Source organism: Lampetra fluviatilis, chromosome 31 (assembly GCF_964198595.1).
Source record: "Lampetra fluviatilis chromosome 31, kcLamFluv1.1, whole genome shotgun sequence".
Classification (NCBI taxonomy): Eukaryota; Metazoa; Chordata; class Hyperoartia; order Petromyzontiformes; family Petromyzontidae; genus Lampetra; species Lampetra fluviatilis.
In genome coordinates, this window is record NC_136305.1 from 1,369,521 (window position 1) to 1,391,945 (window position 22,425).

The 22,425-nt window shown below is 49.6% G+C and overlaps 1 protein-coding gene across 1 annotated transcript in view; it reads right to left on the reverse strand.

The window, feature by feature from the left end:
- Positions 1-9,880: 9,880 nt before the first annotated feature.
- LOC144943420 (uncharacterized) overlaps positions 9,881-22,425 on the reverse strand; it is a 37,865-nt gene continuing 25,320 nt past the window's right edge. The window contains exons 8-9 of the mRNA XM_078870819.1: positions 20,333-20,485; positions 9,881-16,691 (exon numbers count right to left, since the gene is read on the reverse strand). Of these exons, the coding sequence (XP_078726945.1) occupies positions 16,665-16,691; positions 20,333-20,485 (180 nt within the window). The 3' untranslated portion in view covers positions 9,881-16,664. The remainder of the gene's footprint in view (positions 16,692-20,332; positions 20,486-22,425) is intronic.

Consider the following 22,425-nt stretch of genomic DNA (forward strand, 5'->3'; position numbering starts at 1 on the left):
CTGCCGTGTCATGCACAGCGCTTTGAGATCCTTGATGAAAAGCGCCAGAAATCAATATTATTATTACTAGATATCTGTGAAAAAGAGCTTGATAGCTCATCGGATTCTTCCGGTATAAATACATACTCTCATTAACAAGTCCTCATTATTAAGACTTGCACAGATCTTGAAGGGCTGGTGTCTCCCCAGTGCTGGTGTTTCACACACGCCACTGAGTGACTCACTGCAGGCTGAGTGAACTTCAATAACACACACACGCATTCATGTTTGAATGTGCAATACAATTTGCATACATGTCACCTAAATTCAACGCGTATCAAGACCCCATACGGCAGAATTCAAACAGAACAAAACACAGCGGACGTTTGTTTTTATAGAGAGAGAAAAAAAGAAGCAGTGAGTGAGTCATGGGCAGAGTACAAACTCAGGTCCATCTTGAGCCTGGCACTTAAACACGGAGGGATTGACACTAAACGTTGACTACTACAGCGGCTATAAACCACTTGTAAATCACGCCCAAAAGTACAGTACACAAATATTTACGACGGTGATGATGATGATGATGGCAAAATAATAACAATTACAGTAGTACCCACTCACGAACATGACGTCAGCTCCTGTGTACGTGTGTGTTGTTGTCACCCCACCTCTGTGTGTCGCGTGATGGTCCTCACCTCTCTCGCTTCTCTCTCTTCGTCTCTGCCCACGTTGGTGGTGGTAGCCGGGGGGGGGGGGGGGGACAAGCCGCGCGTATTTGTGGACGTGAATCACACTTGGACGGTCGTTAAACTTAAGGAAGTGGTGATGTGTGCTGTGTTCTTGTTGACAAGTGGCTGCGTGTTGTGTGAGACCCGAGAAGGCACCCAGAACAACGGCACTGGTGCTCACTTTTGGATGAGTCAACTTCTATAACACACACACACCCCTATAACACACACGCACACCCCTATAACACACACGCACACCTATAACAAGAATGCCCTTTTAAGTGTTAACTACAGGTACTAAGACCTAATATCTATGTACATATAAACAGTTCTGAGTGCATTACATAATTTCCATCGTTGTTTTATAAGCCCTGGGAATCTGAAACGTTGGCATACTCACAGTGCAGGTTATGTGTGTAAGCAGGACACATACGACGGCCAACATTTTACAATATGCGACGTAACAAACATTTATGTAGAACTTTTTTGTTTGTTTGCATTCTGACCACAAGCATTGCGGTTAATGCAGACATGATTCCTTGTAAAAGGTTTCAGTTTGGTGTTTTAACATCTTAACACCGCTGTTTTGTTGCCAGAAAAAAGAGGAAAAACCTTTTATCACCTTTTCTGTGTTTGACCTTAGGGCCAGGTAAAATTGTATCCTGAAGTTTTCAAGGGTGCTGGATCCAAATATAAATTTCTTTCGTATTTTTTGGAAGTGTCATGCTAAAGGACAAAGACCATTCCTGGTTAATCATAAAACGTATCCAGTAGCCATCAAGCAGGGCAATTGATTGAAATGTTAGCCTACTTGATTTATTTCTGTTATAAGGTGATGCAGGTACATAATAAATCACGAACCCTATTGAACGGTTCAATTAAAACCACATCACAGGTCACCTACCCATTCACGTGAGCAAGCATTTGCTTAGATGCCCGGACATGCAGATGCCGAGACATGCACACACACACAGTGCCGGATTATCCTCGTAGCAAAAGTAGCTACAAATGCTACGGGCCCGCACTTTCAAGGGCCCCGCGCTAAATGCTTTCAAGCTATCCATTTTTCTGGTTCAGTCATTCTGCACTTGCTCTATTAATATAGTACTATACTGCCTTCACATTTAATGAACGACTGGGTGTTTAAGGTTAGCCATTTGTGGTATTATCTGGCTGTATAGCAAATGAAAAAATACAATTACTTTACTATGCAAGTTAAAAATGTGTGTGTTTTAATATGTATGTGTTTTTTTTATTTAGGGCTCATTTATAACATATGCTACAGGCCCCGCACTAGCTTAATCCGGCACTGCACACGCACATATATATTGTATATACGCTCTACACACATTCAGATACACATTAACGCGGACACTCCGATACGTAGGCATGCACCCACCCAGTTATTTAAACACACAGCTACTCAGATACTCAGAAACTCATCCAGTCCCCTAAGTCACACGGACACCCACAACCCTCAGACATCCAGACCTTGCAAACTCACATTGTTCTAACCACAGAGACATCCTGATCAGGACACACAGATAGCCATGTGTATGTGACACAGACGTAGACATTCAATCATTCAGGCACATAGATGGGTGCATGCCTCAGATACATACGCCCAACCACACAGCCACACAGACACAGAGACTCCCACAGACACCAACACACACAGACACCCAAAGACAGACACCCAGATGCAGACGCCCATACCCACACGGGCACGCATACAGACGCAGCCACCGAACATGCACTGAGTTTCCCAGACACAGGGCCACGCGGCTGTCGGGCTCAAGACACCGTCGTTTTGAGGCCTTGGTGGACCAGCTGCACTGGTTGCATAATACTCCCACGCCACTCTGGTCAAGACCAGGCCATTGTGTGCCAGTGGTGGACAGGTCACGTCCACACGAATCACTCGCTTTGAAGTCGTGACTCAGCCTTGTAAACCTGGTGCACGGAGCTCTGCGTGGACTTGCCCCAGCTGTGTTTTGTTTCAGTCTGCGTCCTCTGTCCAATCTGGTAAAATCAAGAAGAAATTCGTTCTCTCATTTTGGCCACAGTGATCCGCGTGATCCGTTCGAAAGACACGGCCACTGCAGTAATTTGTATGTTTACGTGAACAGCGGTCAAATTGACTTTGACGCGATGATTCTATGCCGCCAACTTTTGGGAATGGTGGAGCAGGATTTGAGTTGTCCAGTTTACCGCACGTGTTTCATTGAGTGCAGAATTATGGAGCTGTAATAGGGCTCGAACCACAAGCTCCATGTGAGTTGGCTCAACGGCAAAAATATAGATTCTTATATTTTCAGGAACACAATACCCTCAGGGGAATGTGAGATGGGCAGTTCATGTTGACAAATAAGACTCATAAATGCTTCTCATTTATCCATAAAACCCCCCGTTGAGTGTCAAGAGTCGTTGTCCAATTCCTTCGAAGTAGAGTTTGGACTTGTGGGAGGAAACCGGAGTACACAGAGACAAATCTGAGGAGGCAACATTTTAAGTTCCACACAGACTGGTTCCTCTGCTTCCAGCGCCGAAGTAACCTCTCAGCCTAGCGGACTTTGAGATGTTACACATTCATGCGATTCACTTACTCTTGCGATGTTTACACACCGCACCGGGTACTCATTTGAGGCTGAGTAGACCTAGGGGAGGCCCAGGACCGGTTCAGATAATCATCACTGGTGTTGACCGTGAGCGGGAATCGAACCCCGCTCGCCAGGTTTGTAGCGCACACACACACAGACACGCATACAGACACACGTACACACACACGTACACACACACACGTACACACACAGATACAGACACACACACAGACACACACATAGACACACACACAGACACACACGTACACACACACACGTACACACACACACGTACACACACAGATACAGACACACACATAGACACACACACAGACACACACACAGACACACACGTACACACACACACGTACACACACACACACGTACACACACAGATACAGACACACACATAGACACACACACAGACACACACACAGACACACACGTACACACACACACGTACACACACACACGTACACACACAGATACAGACACACACACAGACACACACATAGACACACACACAGACACACACACGTACACACACACAGTGTGTTTTTGTGATTTCGAGCCGCGCTCTCCTCCGCCTCCCATCCGAAGCGTATCCTCATTTTCCTTTCCAGAACAAGCCTTTACGTAACCACGTGCGTGCTTCACATTCCGCTTGTCCCCCCGGAGTACACTTAAAGCTGGCACGCTGTGTGCTCTGTAAGGCAGTGTGCGAGGCACGTGCTCTTGTTAAAAACAAAACACCCCAATCGGAGCCGCTCCAACTCCGCCGTGTGCTGAGCACACCGAGAGCAGCAGGGCGCGTCATGCCGCAGGCTGGCACGCCACGGGTGGTGCCAGTGCCCTCTGGGAAAAAAATGATCCTGCAATGACCCCGTAAAGAGAAGACAACAATTTTTTTAAATCGAATTTATTTGAATTATTGACTGCACAAGAAGCGTTCCCTTCGTCCTAAAAATAATAACAATACAACGGGCTGGCTTTCGAAGGAAGCAGATGCACACGGGTGCAGCAGCTGCGGCGAGTAGAAATGTGTCCATTGGACTTCTTTCGCACCGTACGTAGCCAACCGTGCTAATAGCCCATTCCATGTTTCCCAGGCGCAGGCCAGGCTTCCCGAGAAGATCTGCTCGGGGCTTCTGTAAACCCCGGCTTTGTTTGTTGGGTAATCGTTCAGCGACAGACTTTGGAGTGCTGTATTACACCTCAGCAGCGGATTTCAAGCGAGCACGTTTCACTACCTTCGCTCTCACCCCTTGGCTTGACCCCGAGGGCTGTGATTGAGTAGTGACGACCCCCACGGCTCAGTCTTTTGAATGGTTTGGCGGGGTGGGGAGGTGACAAGGCTAAGACACAATAGGAGAGTGCCCAAGCATTACCAAAAGTGTGAGAGTGTCCACCACTCATTCCATCGCAAGTCACTACAATGCTCATAATTTATACAGGAAGGCCTCACTGACTTAAAGCCCTTTTCAGGAGGGTCCTGCATTGTGGGATGTTTGGCCAATTCCCTCCATGCTTGTTTGGCTTCCGAGAGGACACCAGAGTGCCCAGAGGAAAGCCCCCAGGACGATGACAAGGTGCCGTGTCTGTGAGTCCCCCACTCGACGATGACAAGGTGCCGTGTCTGTGAGTCCCCCACTCGACGATGACAAGGTGCCGTGTCTGTGAGTCCTCCACTCGACGATGACAAGGTGCCGTGTCTGTGAATCCCCCAGGACGATGACAAGGTGCCGTGTCTGTGAGTCCCCCAGGACGATGACAAGGTGCCGTGTCTGTGAGTCCCCCAGGACGATGACAAGGTGCCGTGTCTGTGAGTCCCCCAGGACGATGACAAGGTGCCGTGTCTGTGAGTCCCCCAGGACGATGACAAGGTGCCGTGTCTGTGAGTCCCCCACTCGATGATGACAAGGTGCCGTGTCTGTGAGTCCCCCACTCGACGATGACAAGGTGCCGTGTCTGTGAGTCCCCCACTCGACGATGACAAGGTGCCGTGTCTGTGAGTCCTCCACTCGACAATCGGGGTGTTTGTGGTGGCAGCTTAAAAGCTGGTCATGGAGAAGGATGGGGGTGGGGTGGGGGCTTGACTCAACCCATCATCACTTTAGGGTGATAAAGTTAGTACACCTTTATGAGACGTCAGCAGTGGTTGTTGTATGAATTTACTGGATCCTTGATGTGCCAATGAGGAATTTACCACACCGGCTTGATAACTCGGCCCATTACTTACCCAGGCTGGCCTCAATGAGCTTCAAGACTCTTTCTCAGAAGGGGCCTGCAATTTGTATTTTGTGCTAATTCCGCTAATGACTGTTTGGCTTACCGTGGGAGTGAACCAGAGTACCTGGAGCGAGGCTTTCCCATGTCAACAATTGGCATTATTATTATGATTACCGTAAGTACGGCATTCATTCTAATCCCATCGGGTGAATTCGCTGCTCTCCTCCCAAGTTGAGGATGTCTTCTTCCTCCCCCTCCACACACAATACAGCGACGCAGTTTTTTTTTCCGCCAGTTTCCAGCGGATGGCTCCCCGATTGAAATCGTTCCCGCTGGACGCGTCAACTGTTTGACGCTATCTCGCACGCCCGCTCGAAGCGACACAACCGGGGCTTGTTCGTGGTCATTGACCCGGCTGGAGTGGTCAGGATGTGGCGTGTGAACGCGCACGCCTAATCTGAACATCGGTTTGGGCCCTGCTCCAGCTGCTCCACTGCGAGCACTTATCAGTGCTCTCTTGTTGGGCACTCATGCGAGCCCATGACGTCACCGCGGAGCTGATATTGCCCTGAGTTTTCGGATTTTTTTTTTGCTGACTGGTATATTCTACTTCTGCCGAAGCCCTTTGTTAAATCTGCCCGGCTGCAGCGCGTGGCCGTAGCGCAATCGGAAGGCTGCGGAGTTCAACTGACGATTGGAGGCTCCGGTCAGCTTTTTATTCCTTAACGCGTGAGAAAAACGAGTACAGTACCATTTTGTGGGAATTGAACAGCGGTTGTCCTTAACATATATATTTTTCCGGCCATAGGAATGTGGAATCTAATCAATGACTCAAGGGTAAAAACAAGAGATGAGAGTTTCCCCATGCTTATTGGAGCAGGAGGCCACTTTGGCGTCTGGCTCTTTTAATTTAATTTATTTAGAAAATAACAAAAGATCGTTCTTCACACAGATGTAGCAGCCTCAGTGGTTTCACCGAGACGTTTCATAACGGACGCCCGGACGTTGTAATCTCTCTCCGGCTCTCACGGTAGCAATGCTGGCCCATGCCTTTAACGCAGAGGCTTTAAGGAAGGGTTGGTGGATCACTCAGAGATGGGGTCTGATTGAGACAGCCACCAACACAGCAGCAGCAGGAGCCACGCCCTGATCGAGAATGTGGGACGGTGGGGCAGAGAAAGCTGCCTGTGACCCAAACGCACCGCACACCAACAGCCGAAGCGTGTTCAGTCAAGCTTGCCTTCTCGCAAGGTTAAGTTTCCACATTTGGCAAAGTGCCAATGAAACATGGGCAAAACATGTGTGTGCGCGCGCACGTGTACCCTGCATGTGTATGTGTGTGCGAAAGGTGTTTGAGTCCACATTCAGTACATGCACATTATTAAATGTGTACAATGTGTGTGTACGCGCGTGCGCGTGTGTGCACATGTGTGTAGATATACATGTGGGGAGCGGTAGTGTAGCTATCAGCCCGGCGACCCGTAGCGATTATCTGTACTGGTCTTGGGCCTCCCCGTAGATCGATTCAGCCTACGAGTATCTGCTGCGGTGTGTAAACATCACGTGGTGCTGGCCACCCACCACCTCGTGTGCCGTGCCAGTCTTCATACGTACTCGCTCACAGCACTTGCCCCAAAACTACGTTACGGCTATACGGGCGATCTTTGTATTTGTATGTATGCATGTAATAATAAAATGCCCAGATATGAACACAGAAAAACATCGCTGGGTCTCAAGACTCGTTTCAGCAGAGAGACCTGTTTACATTGAGGCGTATTGGCCAATACCAATCAATCATCGTTTGGCTTTGATTCAGACAGAATCCGGAGAAAACCCAGCATGCATGAGGGGCTAAAAAACGAAACACTTTTATCTCTTTGCCAGCCTTACACCGATAACATGGGGCAAGCCCTCGTGGTCACCCATCCAAGTACTCACCAGGATTAAACCTGGTTAGCTTACAAGATTTGAGGAGATTGAGCACATTTAGGTGTGTTTGTGAGTGCATGTGAGCGTGCGTGTGTTTGCGCACGCCTGCCAAGCACATGGCATTTATTAATGAACCACACTTGTGCCCTGGCAAAGCCGTGCATTTAATACAAGCCAACAATTCAACGTCAGCTGGCAGCATGGTTACCATTTACTGAATTAAAGCGGTTCCTTTATTTCGGGATACTCTATTCCTTTTACATGGTGCCGCGCACGGAAAAATACTGCTTGTAAAGACAACGCTGTAAACCTTTCCTGGAGCAAACAATTGACGACACACAAGAGGCACGAGGCTTCATTTCAATTATGAATTTTGCACAATAAATCACGGAATAGATTTCCATTTACTCGCGTCTCCCCGTCGCCGAACCTGGCAAACGCGTTTCAATTTCAGTACATCTCGTCTGGCTTCATGGCAGTCTTATCGGATTAATATAAATTATAACACCGTCAAGCGTGAGCCTGTGTGTGCAAAGTAAAAATTGGATTTGCGACACACACCAAAGGGCACTTCCAGGTGAACAAAAGGTGAAAAGAAAAGCAACAACGCCCGAACTCTCTCATCGTGGGACCTGGCAGCTTCATCAAGGGACCCTGGTGCGGAGAGAGGCTTTAGTGGCACAGGGCGGGGGGGGGAAGTAATTAACGACGTTACGACTGGAAATGAAATCCCTGGCGTTTGTCTTCAACCGACCAATCCCCCAAATGAAAGTCAGGTGAGAGCACGCCGCGTTACGGGATCTCCCCGGACACGGAGGGTTACGATTCCCGTTTTGTAAGAGAGAGGTTGGAGATCATTGCGACTGGGCGCGTCGCGGTCCGACTCATGCAGTCGTGGCAAACGCAACGACTTGGCAGGAGCAGCACCGCAAAGCGGGGATTGATGAAAGTCGTAAATCTGCCCTCAGCTCCGCGAGTCGTGGAGCTCAAATGAGAGTGTCCCTGCAAGAGCTTATTAGGTCAAATATTTAAGGCAAAACTTGGCACTTCAAATACAGACTTTGTGTACAGTCGGGCTGTTTGTTTTTTTTACTTAAAAAAAAGAGATATAAAGGATTATGATCTGGTAGAAAAGTGAACGGAGGGTCAGTACTGACCAACAAAACTACTTTGTAGCTTAACTGCAAATACGTTGCACCACCGGGCATTGGATAACATAATAGTAATATCATTTATATATCCAGCGAAATCTCAGCGAGTCTCAAGACCTTCAAGAGGATTCTGCATTTTGGATGTTTGGCAAATTTCATTCGGCATGCTTTGCATATGGCAGGAAACGAAGAGCACTCAGCTTGTGTATACGAGCAGTCAACACTGATGCATGATGGAGTTCATGAACCCACTTAAAGTACTGCCAACTCCCAGCCAGTGTGGGAGCCTCACAAATCCCGACGTGATCCACCCAACCCTTGCATTCAAATCGCCGGATCACAAGTGCGCTCCACTGTGCCCGGCTCAATCTCGATGTGCGTGAGCTCACGTCACATTTGAGCAAGTTAACAGCAAAGTCACAGTTCGTTAACTTTACGTGGCTGATCATTGCGGCGTAACTAATGGCTATTTTAAACTGGAGCAGTGTTACGCATCACGCGGCCTGGTCAGAACCTGCCAAACAACAATTATTGTAACGTGTAGCACCTTGAGCGTGGCAGATGTGATTTTTTTAAAGGCACATTTTTTTTTATTCTACCGGGCGATGCAGTGCGGTTGAGGCTGTTTCAGGGGTAAGGCGTTTCACGCGTCAGGAGTTCCGTGTCTGTGGGTAGAACGCAATGGCTACGTCACCGCCTCCACGGTTTCGCGGAAACGTCCAGAAGTTCAGTTCGGGGCTGGCTTGAGCAAACAACCCCACAACCCCACAAACAACCCCACAAACAACCCCACCAACCCACAAACCCCACAAACAACCCCACAACCCCACAAACAGCCCCACAAACAACCCCACAAACAACCCCACAGGCCCACAAACAACCCCACAGGCCCACAAACAACCCCACAAACAACCCCACAAACAACCCCACAAACAACCCCACAAACAACCCCACAAACAACCCCACAAACAACCCCACAAACAACCCCACAAACAACCCCACAAACAACCCCACAAACAGCCCCACAAACAACCCCACAAACAACCCCACAGGCCCACAAACAACCCCACAAACAACCCCACAAACAACCCCACAAACAACCCCACAAACAACCCCACAAACAACCCCACAAACAACCCCACAAACAACCCCACAAACAACCCCACAAACAGCCCCACAAACAACCCCACAAACAACCCCACAAACAACCCCACAAACAACCCCACAAACAACCCCACAAACAACCCCACAAACAACCCCACAAACAACCCCACAAACAACCCCACAGGCTCACACCTTTGCCCGTTACGAGACGGCATTGACAGCGACGACGGTGATTTTTTGCTTGGATACACAATCCCTTAATTACTCGTCCGGGTAGCTGTTGTGCATCTTGCATACGTAGATGTTTGAAACAAACCCACGTGAAACACACACATCAGAATAATAATGATGATGATGATGGTAATAATACACTTGCGGAGCAGAAGCGAATAGTGTTAACTAGTGTTAAACATTCATAAAAAAAATGATGAGTAGAAAAGAATAGTGTTAAATAGTGTTAAATATTCACTTGCACACATCCATTTAGTGTGGATGTGTGTGTCTGTATGCACGTGTGCGTAATAGCGATGTGCTCGCTAACAGCACTTGCCCCAACAGTTGCTTAAAGGCTATAGGGGGGATCTTTGTATTTGCTTGAAACATTCAGGCGGGCCTGCTTTCAATCCATCCCGGGTTTAACGAGACTGGATTATGTGAGGAGCTCACAGATCTTTAAAAGATCTGGACCATGTCTTATCAGTGAGCTCTTCCAGCAGGCCATACTGCGGGGGCTGCTTCTGTTTGTCTGGGTAGATGGGGGCGAAAGAAGACATGGGCTGAAGTGGTACAAGATGATGTGGAGCTGATTTGTACTTTTCAAACGATTGCTACCAGCGGTGTAAAGATATGCCTCCGTGGAAGAGCCTCGTGAAGGACTCTACTGGGCATTTGGAGGTAATTGCCCTCCAACAACAGAGGGCAGAGCAGCAAGTTGGCACAGTGGGAGCTAAGGTTGTGCATCAGCCAGTCATCTCATTCAGCCAACCCATAACACCTGGGTCTGTCCTGTGACCTCCTGCCAGCAAGCCTTTGACACTCACGTGGTCTCAAAGTGCACCTAGCCTGACACAAGCGCTGTGGTGGCATCTCCGTCCTTTCGTGGTGAATGGCGGTTGTTGTCTGTGTGTGTGTGGGGAGCGGTGCGCTACGAACCCAGTGACATGCGTTCGATTCCCGGCCATGGCTGACATCAGTGGCACCTTATATCAGACTTGTCCTGTGCCTCCCATAGGTCGACTTAGCCTGAAGTGAGTGCCTAGTGTAGTGTGGTAAACATCGGCATTGGGGACGATACAATGAGAGTTGGACGTGGTGTTGGTGTCCTGCTTGTTGCCGTGCGGGCTTTAATTGGTGCTCACGAAAGGCACTTCCGTGAACAGTCGACACGGCTCGAGCAGGAATCCGTGTCTTCGTGTGAATTTGCAACTAACACTTTTTCATTTAGTATATTTAAACGTATAAACTAAAATGAATTGTTTTACTATTCGGTGGTAATTGACGTTGGTCATCTCACTGGTTGGATGAGATGCAGGCGGACAAACGCAACAGTTGTCTCCCCATGAAGTGAGATGCCTTCACTCCAAAGTGCAATTGAAAGTATTAATCAACACACGGAAGAGATCGGCTGAGAACGGGAGTTTCACTTTCCTCTCGATCTGTACATTCGGTTTCGTATACAAAACATATTTGCTACGAACCTCAATGGACAGCCTGGACACCCAGGCAAACGAAATGTTCCGAAGAACAGGATTACCCAGGTGAAATGTCTACTTTCCTTCGTCCAACTCGCCTCTTTATTTCCCTCTCCTCTCCATTCATCGGCCGATACCCACATCTCTGCGACTGCCTTAAAACTGGGCATCGTTCGTCTCAACCTAAAATCTCTTCTTGTACAACCCTCACCGCTCAGCGTGTTGCGTTCACCAAGACTACCGCAGCGTGCACTCCGGATTTTCTGACTGAGCGGATTGGTTGGCGTGGAAGGCTGGAGATGCGGGGTTGCGAGGTGGGGGGCGGGGAGCCGCTGGGGATTGAGATCTGGATTTTAAGAGCCGAATGGGCTCATCTCTGCGTTTGGAGGAATGTTATTTTGCCCAAGATCCGATGTCCTAAAATGACTCTGGCGCAACAGCTGTGCGCATGCCTCGGAGCCACAGGGGAAGCGCTCGTTCGTCCCGACTTTTACAGCCCACGCCGCGATGCAATTATTCACGCTCCGCGCGTGATTGGCAATCGCCCTCGATCTTGTTGATGTCGCTTGCTTGCTACAGATCCACACGACACTCATCAGCGTCAATCTGTGAGGAGCAAGGAACTGTGGGACCGGGGAACCACTCTCCGCGCGTGCAACTGGGCTTGTGCTTGATGGTCACACTCTGCACCATCATATGTGGATGTTAAGTGGTTATACACATTGAGCCCTTCCGTCAATCCGCTGCTGGATGAGGCAGTCCTCATCACGAGGGCTACTTGACGGCATTTCACCACGCTGCTCAGTGCGGGTCGGTGAAGGTGGAGGGGGTAGACACGGAAGCATGTCGGTGCAGTACAACACATTGCCCCGCACAAGCCCTCTGACGACCTCTTTCTGGAAGGTGGTCGCCCATCCGAGCAACGTCAAGCCTTGACTCTGCTCAGTTTCGCAGCACTCACGTGGGCCAGGCGCTTTCCAGGTGATCTGCTGGTCACGGGGGTGTTACGATCATCAATGTTTAAATAACAAATCCAGGTCTGGTGTGGTAAAAGCCATTTAGTTGGAAGATCGCAACATTTACCACTGTCATCAGGCGTGCCCGTTTGACCTTATCTTGAAGCAGGGCTCAAGCAACTGCGGCATTCGTACGTACGGCAGATTTATCCTTGGTGTGCAGGCGAGTCAAGCCCAGGGACCTCCTTGCCTGCAGGACAAACACTCACGCCCCGCGCCATCCTTCCGTCTGCCGATTGATCAAGTGTGGGAACACACACGCGCAGCTGGGCCTGACCTTGACATCTCATCCTCCTGTATCAAGTGCGGTTCAAGTGGGGACGGGGGGGGGGTGATACTGTAGGACCAAAGCCTACATTAACGGGAGTGACAACCAAAATGGTCAGTGTGAAGTCGACTTTGGTCCGTGTTGAACCTACAAATGGTCAGGAATGAAATGAAGGTGTAGCTGTAACAGGTGTGTGTGTGTCCAGCTGCGTAGCTGCTGTAAGCGTTGCTCTGCATCGCGCAGCACGATACCTCGTGCTTGCATGAACGTAGGATGGAACGTGTGGTCAAACTAACTTTTGGGTTGTATCGAGTTTTGTTCGGAAATGTTGTCCTACGTTTGACTCAACGTTTAATTTCTTTAGAATGGCATTTTGTGTCTAATTTATTGTCCTTCCCCCGCACCTCCGGTTAGCACGGTTGGCTACGTACGGCGTGAAAGAAGTTCAAGCCACAATACGTACTTACAACGTGCTGGGGGAGCTTCTTCGATTGGGTTGCTGAAGAATCGCCCCGGCATGCGCAGAGAAACGTCGGATATCGTGCCGAACGACGCGCGGTACAACCCAAAAACACATCGGAAATCTGTGCGGCACAACAGCGACGAAACCCCAATCGCCTTGTCGCAGTTGCTTTACAACGTGCTGGATACACCAACACGAGAGCAGCCCTCTATAGGGACGGTGACTTTCTACAGACAATCCCCACCGAGCCCACTCTGACGTAGCCCGGGGGAAGAGTGGCAGTCGGAGGGAGGGGAACAATCGGCGTGGTTGCATCGCCAAAAGGGAGCACGCCCTGCCTGCCGAGATCTGTTGTTGGGTTCAGGCAAGGATTGGCTGTGTACACAAGACCCACGCGGCACGCCCATGCCAGGCGCCTGCATCATTGGAAACTCTCCGCTCATTCGGCGACTGCCAGTTCATCGTCGCTTATGGAACTTTCAGAAAATTCACCCCCGAGTCTGGCTGAGCACCTCCCACGCTCGTAACACTTCACGCTCATTCGCAGTGATCGGGCACAGACTTGCGTGAACTGCCCTGCCGTTCATCTGTCAGCCCGAATCGCCAGGGCTGTAGATCCACTTCGTGGAACGGGCTGATTGTTACAATGCATGTAGGGGATTATCGGTGTCAGTGGGGCTTGTGCTTCTAAGCAAAGGAAGAGAGGATCGGTATTTTCACTGCAGGTTTACGTGCCTGAGAACGGTGGAGTAAACGTGAGATGAGCACGGATGAGGGCACATGTGGAGGGATGTTGGGCGGATGAATATTACAAAACCAGGTTTGACTTGGGCCCAATCTTTGCAAGTGAATGTGTGGATGGATGGGAGAAAAGGGGCATAAATGCAGTAGACAGCAGCCTTACTTCACACATTGTGACCATGTTGACAATTATAATCGTGCGAAAAGGTTTTTTTCAGACAGCAAGTGCAGAAAAGGAAGTCCCAGCATGCTCTGCATGTCAAGATAACGCCACCATTGGTGTATATATTCAGCACGCTGCATACAGTATTTCACTATAAACTTTTCCGAACTTAACATTTTGTTTGTAGCCTACACACATTCCTCTGGGTTTTGATGATGATCATAAGGAGACACAAAACGCTTGAACTATATGGTAAGAAATTGCAAATTGTTTTTGTTTCATCTCTGAATAAAACGAACATTTCACTTCTCCTTTCACACGTCCTGTCATTATTGGAAGGCGCCGTGGCATGAATAACACGGTTGTTGCCAGCAAGCGCTGTGGGAACGATGCCCAAAGTTACCAGGTGAGTGGGGTGGCAATTCTGGCCACGGCGTCTGCACAACGTGGCCCAACCGGGGCACGCTGCGCCATGGCTCCGCTCCCTTCGCGAGCGCGCGGGGTACGGGATGTGCCTTCCCAAGGATTGTTCGTTTTCTTCACTTGTCCCACATGGCCTTTCGGTGAGGGCAGCCAAAATAACAGCCCCTTCGCCCCCCCCGCCTGAGAAACGGGGTTTGTCTATTTTAGGTACGTCATCAGCAGCCAGGCCAGTTGGAAACACCCCGTTGCTGTCTTGAAAAAAACATCTACCTGGTAACTTTTTACGTAAACTGAGGTCGTCTTTTTTTTCTTCCTTCCCACGACACAATTGCGCAAACAGCTTTGCGAGTGTGCAAACATTTACAGACATTTTACAATTTGTCCTCATTGATTTCATAAGCCGAAAGGACCGTCTACATGTTTACAAATGGAAATTATTAGAAACCCTTAGCACCGTTTAACGTTAAACATTTTCAAGAATTGTGGATGTTTTGTCACGGGACAACGTGACATGGTTCTTGCACAACAAAAACCTGCGGTATTGCATATAATGTATCTTCACATCCCGCACACATTTAACTTTATTGCATTTTTTGAGTCGGGTTAAAAATCTGGTTTTCTCTTTTTGTTTTGAAAATGAAAAACAATTGAGAAATATTTTCCAATTCCTTGCTAGAGGGAAAACGAGATCGTAAAAAAGTTAGATTATCATTAGAAGTTAAAAAAAAACGCTCAGGCGTTGCGACGTCTCATTGGAGCCTCGTCTGCGGTGGAAGTGGCCTGACATTTAAATGTAAAATCCACGCCTTTTGTTCCACGGGGTGGCGAGCGGGGGGGGGGGTTACAATAAAATTCCAGCTCTGCCCTTGTCACGGAGGGGAATCAAAGGGGCTCTGTTGAGGCTGCCAGCGAGCAGGGGAGCACACACACACACGCGCGCGCGGCCGTGTAGGGCGTTGTAAATGTCGAGTCAACTGGATTCACCGGGACCACTTACACAAATTCCGTACGCTTTTTGTACAGCGATCACAGGCAATACTTACATTTTTTTTTGGGTTCTGCATCGACTAAATGAAAATGTCTATACTGCAATTTCTTAACCAAAGCAAAGCTAAAAAGGACAGCAGATGCAATTCTATAAGATATGCCGAGTAATCATGATATAAAAATACTTTTCAGTCCTTGTGCCAATCCACTTGCTGTGTCGGTCATGGGGGTTGTTTGACCATACTTCACCACGCTGGTCACTGTGGGTTGGTGAACGGGGAGGGCCCGGAACCGGTTCAGAGATCACTCGCCACTGATGTTAGACGGGCCTTGTATTCTAACTGCAGCACCCGCTCGAAGCATAAGATATGCCTATGTTTGCTCTAGAAATGTAATCTTACATGCAAACTAATATATATAACTATATAGAAATGTAAAGTTGCAGTCATTATCATCAATGAATAAAACATCAGATATCCCTTAAAAAAAAAACCCAAAGCAACGTTGGGTTCTATACGAAATGTCTAAATAGAAATCCTGAAGGAATTCCACAGGATCCTCACACCATTTCATATTTTCATAGTCACCCGCCGGACTGGCTCATGCACCGGCTCGTGCCGTGCCCTGCTCGGCTGGACATGCGCCGTTTAGACTCCCAGCGCCGGCAGCTTCTTTAGGATACCGAATTGGCAAGCTCCCAGCAGGATGCGACTCACCGGGTCGAAACGTCGGACAACCCGAAAACACGCGGGGGCGGCCCGTAGACCATAACCCCACACACCTACACGCCCGCAGTGCGAGCCTCAGGGACGATTCCTGACGATACCGTACAGTATCATTTACACAACTGTGCTCAGTAAATGGCTTAAGCTTCTTTGGTTATGTAGCTGTATGCCCATTAAATAAAAAAAATAACAACGAAAAGCTTCACGAAAAGATATACACGTGAATGAGCTTGTGCGCGCCAAACGCACGGACGCGTCTATATGCGATGAAGCTGTCAGCGGCTGAAAAGGACAGTCGCATGCGGGAACCCGCTGCTAATCATCGCAATGAAATGTCACGTCACGACTTAATGTGAAATAAAGATGGGGGAAAAGGTGAGGAAAGAGTGATGGCTGCAACCGTCCACGGGCACCGGGGCTTCTCCCTTCAGGAACATCACTCTCGCCATGCTCGCCATCGCCAATTTTCAGCTCGCTTGATTGATGTCGAAGACCTGCAGAGAAACACTCAATTACGGTGATGCCGCAGAGTAATAGAAATATCACCAGCACACTGAAGTGTTGGCCCATGTCATTCTCTCATTGCCCTCTCTGCCCCCTCGCTCTGCTGCAACTGTGTACGTCAAGGTAAGGCACTTGCGTCTTATTTCTTGGCACGTATAATCCACTGGGCGGGGCGAGGCTATGACGAAGTGGATGATGTTTCACAGACAATTATCGCGCGCAGTAGTTTCACAGTAGGGGGCAAAGTTGCCCTGCGGTTTAACCCAATTGAGCCATTAGAGAGGAATTTTATACGTTCACAAATTTGGAGGGCGACTCCGACAAACGTGGGAAGCCCGTTTTCCGAATGACGCTGCAGATGTCGTTCACGGCCGCTGTGGAGCAGACGGCACGTAAACATTGTCCGGTCGATACACCCACCGGCGTATTGACCAGGGCGGCCGCAGGGGGCTCGAACCGCAACCCCCTGCAACAAGCGTCACCGCTCGGCCACGTCGCTGCCCCTCGAGTGCGATGAACATCGGAAGCGGCTGTTGTTGTTGTTGTTATTATAATTTAATTTCATTCCTGGAAAATCGTCCGTGTACTCACTCGACGTGGTTATTTTACTCACAAAGAAAACAGCAAATTACTCAGCCACTCGTGCTCGCTGTCGAGCGTGGGCTTCGTGATGAACCCAGCGAGACTCAAAGCCGCTGTTGTGCCGATAAACCCAACAACAAACACTGGACGCGCGGCTCAAGTGCGCGAATTCTCACACACGCACACACACGGGCACCGAGATCCCTCGCGAAACCACGCAGACCGACGGGGGGAAATCCTGTTGCTGAGTACCTATTAAGGGCGGTGCAGAGCACAATGCGCGATGTTGCTAGTGCCACACCTGGCCACCTTTGTTTCTCCAGTGCTGATATTTAAACGCTGCAACAGGTAGACATTTAAGGCTGAGTCAATCTTGAGGAGGCTCAGGACGGGTCTAGACACCGCTTCACCGATGAGTCTACGTCCGTGCGTGACCGGGAATCGAACACGGAGAGGTCACCGGGTTTGTAGCGCGGTGCGCAAACCACCGCGTCACCCCCCATCCCCCCACGCGCGCAGACAGGGTAGGGGGAGATGACGCAACACGAGTCAACGAGCACGTGCGCGTGTTCACACAATCTACCTGCGGCACAGGTGGTGACAAGGCAAGAAGTGGAATCGTCCGGTTCTAGTGTAGGTTTCAGTCACAACAGCACTGACGTGGGACTATCCACAAACCAAACATGACCTCGTGGTAGTTTGAACACACATGCTTTCAGAAAATCAATTGAGGCACCGTGGAATTCCATTTCCCATCACCGCCATCACCTATCCACTGCTTGATGGAGGTCTCCCCAAAGCCGTGGCCACGCGTCTTGGTCTTGAGATGAAACGGTCTATCTGGCTCCTGCACGAGAGAGCTGATGCCATCGCTCCATCTCCACAGTGTACGTGCAGTGACTCATGCATCCAGCTATGGCTGCATGAGTTTGGTGGTACATGTTGTTTACGTCGTTTATTGTGAAAATTCGGTCATAGTTCCTATGATCACTGTTTCATTGCTTTTATGGCTTTATTTTGGTGATTTCGAAAAGTTTTTTGGTTTGGCCATGTTTGTTTATTGTAGTACGGAGTGAGACTGATGGCCTTAATCTAAGTTGTCTTGTGGTTGTTGTTGTTTGACTTGCATCCCACTGGGATTTTTGCACACAGTGTTGGTGTACGGTGCTTTTTCTGCAATATTTTGCTGTCTTTTCTTGGATTTTCTGTTTGCACATAGTCACTTTCAGATGTTTTCTTGTTCATGTTTTTGTTTTTTTGTTTGTTGCGGTTGCACCCGATTCAAGAGCCGAATGGCTCACAGGGCTATACATAATAAATGAACTTGAAACTTGAGTATGGTCACTCCTTTGGCCGCAGCTCCACCGGCCCACGTCCCCTTCTAGAGATGTGTTCTGCGGAGACTCACGTGCTATTCCTAACGGTCAATATGACGTTCACCTTGAGTCTGTGTGTTCTGTGATCCACGTGTTGCTCTTTTTGGTCTCGAAGTTTAATCCAAACACGCACCTCGACATGCTTCTTTGTGCACTTTTGAGCTTTTAATCCATTTCCCATTGCCCAACTGGACGCTCCCGTCTGACGCAACCGCTCTCGCAGAAGCAGCCGCGTGAAATGCACCCCGAGCTCGAGAGCGTGCAGAGGTGCAATGGGGGACAATCGGCAGGAATTGTTGACCCCACTTCACCAACCTTCAAAATCCGAGGAGCTAATCGTTACCCATTGACCGCCCGCAGCAAAACCCTTCGCCCCGTCGCTCCTTCCGCGGCCCGCACGGCCCTCGCGACGTCGCGAGGGCCCCAACCGGCCCCAGCCGGCCCCAGCCGGCCCCAGCCAGCCCCAGCCAGCCCCAGCCAGCCACAGCCGGCCCCAACCGGCCCCAGCCGGCCCGCGCTTAGCAGAGCGGCGCTAAAGCAGCCGCTGCGCGGAGGAGACGGCCGAAATCGCGGCCGCACGTGGACCCCGGCGAATCGATATTCGCCCACTTTCACCGCGACATATTAAACCGATCGCCGTTCGCTTTCACCGAACATTCACCGGCGATAAATGCTGGTCGTCATGACGCACAGGTTAGGCCTTGCGGTTGGTGCGCGTGACATATCGAGACGAGTGCTGGCCGCGTTGGGAAGTGGGTAGAGCACGGACACAATCGGAAGGTTGTGAATACACATTGGAGATCAAACTCAGTCCTTCGTGCTTCTGCTGCTAATTAAGAGCAGACTAGTCTCCACAGTCAGGACGCGGGATCTCCACGACTGACTCAGGGCTGTAAATCGGAGGTGAGTCTCAAACTAATTTCGAGCGCAATCACTTAGACTTTGAACACAACGGTTCTTTTTAATGAGAGGCCACCCTGTGGGTTCGGGTTCGGTGCAGTGAACCAGCACCACTGAGAGCCTGGGATTGAGTCGGAGTCCCAGTCACCAGTGGACTATACTGCGTTCTCAAGTGTAGTCAGCCCATGGTCTCAATCTACTTGCTAATCGCTGCACATAAAACCCCATCATATAAAATTGTTTCATGGACATGCGATGACCACTACACGGCATGTACAACGGCGTGACACCAGCGTGGCGAGAGAAGCCGACTGCAGCGGAGCCGTTCTCTGACACAGGGTGATGCACTGCTAGCTGGAATGTGTTCGTCTCAACAGCGTGAAGTCGATAGCGCTATTGGGATATAGTGGTGAATTTAAAATAATTAACAAAAAATATTATTTTAAAAATCATTTTACCATCTTTTCCAGATCATTAGATACTCCGCCAACTAAGACATACCCCAAACAGCGTGTGACCAGTATAAATACAATTATACAAACACAGCAATCGGATTCTACAATGCACCCCCAACTCTCGCTTTATAATACAGGAATAACTGTGCGACATACAATCCGCAGCACACGATAATTCAGTTATATCATTTGGTTGTCCAGCACGGTGAGACAATTTTGTGCAATAGCCCCCCCCCCCACCCTTTAACAAATGAACTATAAAACGGTGGAGGGAGGGAGGCAGTGAGGGGGGTGTGCGGAATTGACCCGTGTCCTCACCGGGCGTGGGGGCCGGCCCTCGCTGGGTGGCGAGGAGGGAGACGCTGCTGGCCCCGCGGGTGCCCCCGCCGCCCGCCGCCCCCCTCCCGTCTCGCCGTCCTCCAGGGCCGGGCCGTGAGCCGAGATGCTGGGGAAAGCCTCGCTCAGCTCCTCCTGCAGCGGAGAGCGCACAGGTGAACACGACAGCATGCAGACACAGGCAAACAGAGAGGCAGGGGCAGGGGGGGGGAGAGAGAGAGACTGGCAAAACTGAGAGGCGGCGAGAGAAGGTAAACAAATAGGAAGGCAGGTGAGTTAACCGACAGACAGAGAGTCGCAGAGACAGACAGGCAGGCAGATAGACAGACAAACAGACAGGTCAACAGAGAGAGAGAGAGACAAGCACACATAGAGGCAGACAGGCAGACAGGCAGATGAACAGTCGCACATACTAAGATAGACCACGAGTAGTCAGGCAGGACAGGCAGAAAGATAAAAAGACGGGGAGTTAGTTAGATTGACAAAAAGACAGGGGGCAGAGAGACAGAAAATAAAATAAAAATGTGCAGCAGTGCTCATTGCCGCGGGTGATCTAAGCTGTGAATGCCACAGTCACACGATGCGAGCCAGTTTCACAATGGATAATATTGTTCAGCACAACTCCTGTTGATATTTCACCAAATGGTTACGGATTTTATTGACTGAGTAAAGAAGATGATGGGCTGCGCTAAACGCGAAAAATCTACTGCAACGCACTTGCGATTTTTTTTAATGCCCTTTAGAAATATTTTGAGATCTTGTTTCAGAGGATATATTGTTTTGTGTGTACACGTATTTAAACACAACTAACACATTCCTGCGGAGGGAGCTGGTATGAACGTTGGGTTGCTCGGTCAATGGCCAGGGTCAACGGTGGCGTGAGTAGGTTAAACGTTGAGTTTTATAAGGGCACCACGGGGTGACCAGCCCCTCCCCATCCTCCCCACCCAACCCCTACCCACCCTTCCCACCCAGCCCCTCCCTCCCCTCCCCTCCCCACCCAGCCCCTCCCCACCCAGCCCCTCCCCACCCTCCCCTCCCCACCCAACCCCTCCCTCCCCACCCAGCCCCTCCCTGCACGACGGACGGACACAATAATCCTCTGTGGGCTGGTGTAACCAGAGGTTCCTACCCGTATAAGGCCCTTACTCAACAGCTGATTGTCGTCTTGCTAAGGTGCGCCTCACTCTGGCTGCATGCAGCACTGCATTGCACCTCTGTGAACGATGAGGCTCCATCAATCGATTTAACAACAAAAAACCACGACTTTTCCGTTCTGGGTACACGCGTTGCATGGAGTGTGCGAGAATTGTGAGATTTGGCTGAAGTACTGTACAGTAAATTCAAACGTGAATACATCCGTATGAGATAATTATTTTAAATTAAACTCCCTCGCTCCAGACGTGAAGGCCATGCAGGCACGCACACAGCCAGTAAAACTCTGTATAGTATAGCATGATAATCACACGTCCTTTCAAACGGAATGTAATGTGTTGTAGAGTCATTAATTCTGGTGGTCACAATACGTGCATAACATTGCCGTCAAAGAATCGGTTACAATAAATGAAAATCGTATGCGAATTTAACGCTAACGTACTACAGCGCTATTATGTAAAAACACACGATCTAAATAATACAAACAAAACAATAACCCATCTTTTAAACGAATCGTGAACCCATATTGCGATGATTCATCAACTATCTGTGGGGATAAGCTGCTAGATGCCAACCCACCCTTGAATCGTGGACCCAAATTACAATCATTCCTCAAATCTCTGGGGTTAAATTGGTCCAAGTCTTGCCGCTGCATGTTCTAAAAACTTGAGACTCTTGAACGCGAGCAGTCGTCCCACACACGAGCTTGTGCCTCCACCTGCTGGTGGGAGCCGTGTGGCAGTGTTTAATGAATTCACGTTTTTCACTTCTTGGACGGTTTAAAAGGGGAGAGAGCGGACATCACCCAAACATCGTCCAGACCCCCCTTGCCTCTCACCGACACCATCCTGATCACAGCAGCCAAAGGCCGTGCGGAGTGAAGCCCAGGAAAAAATGCGACATTTATCGACTCACCGCCT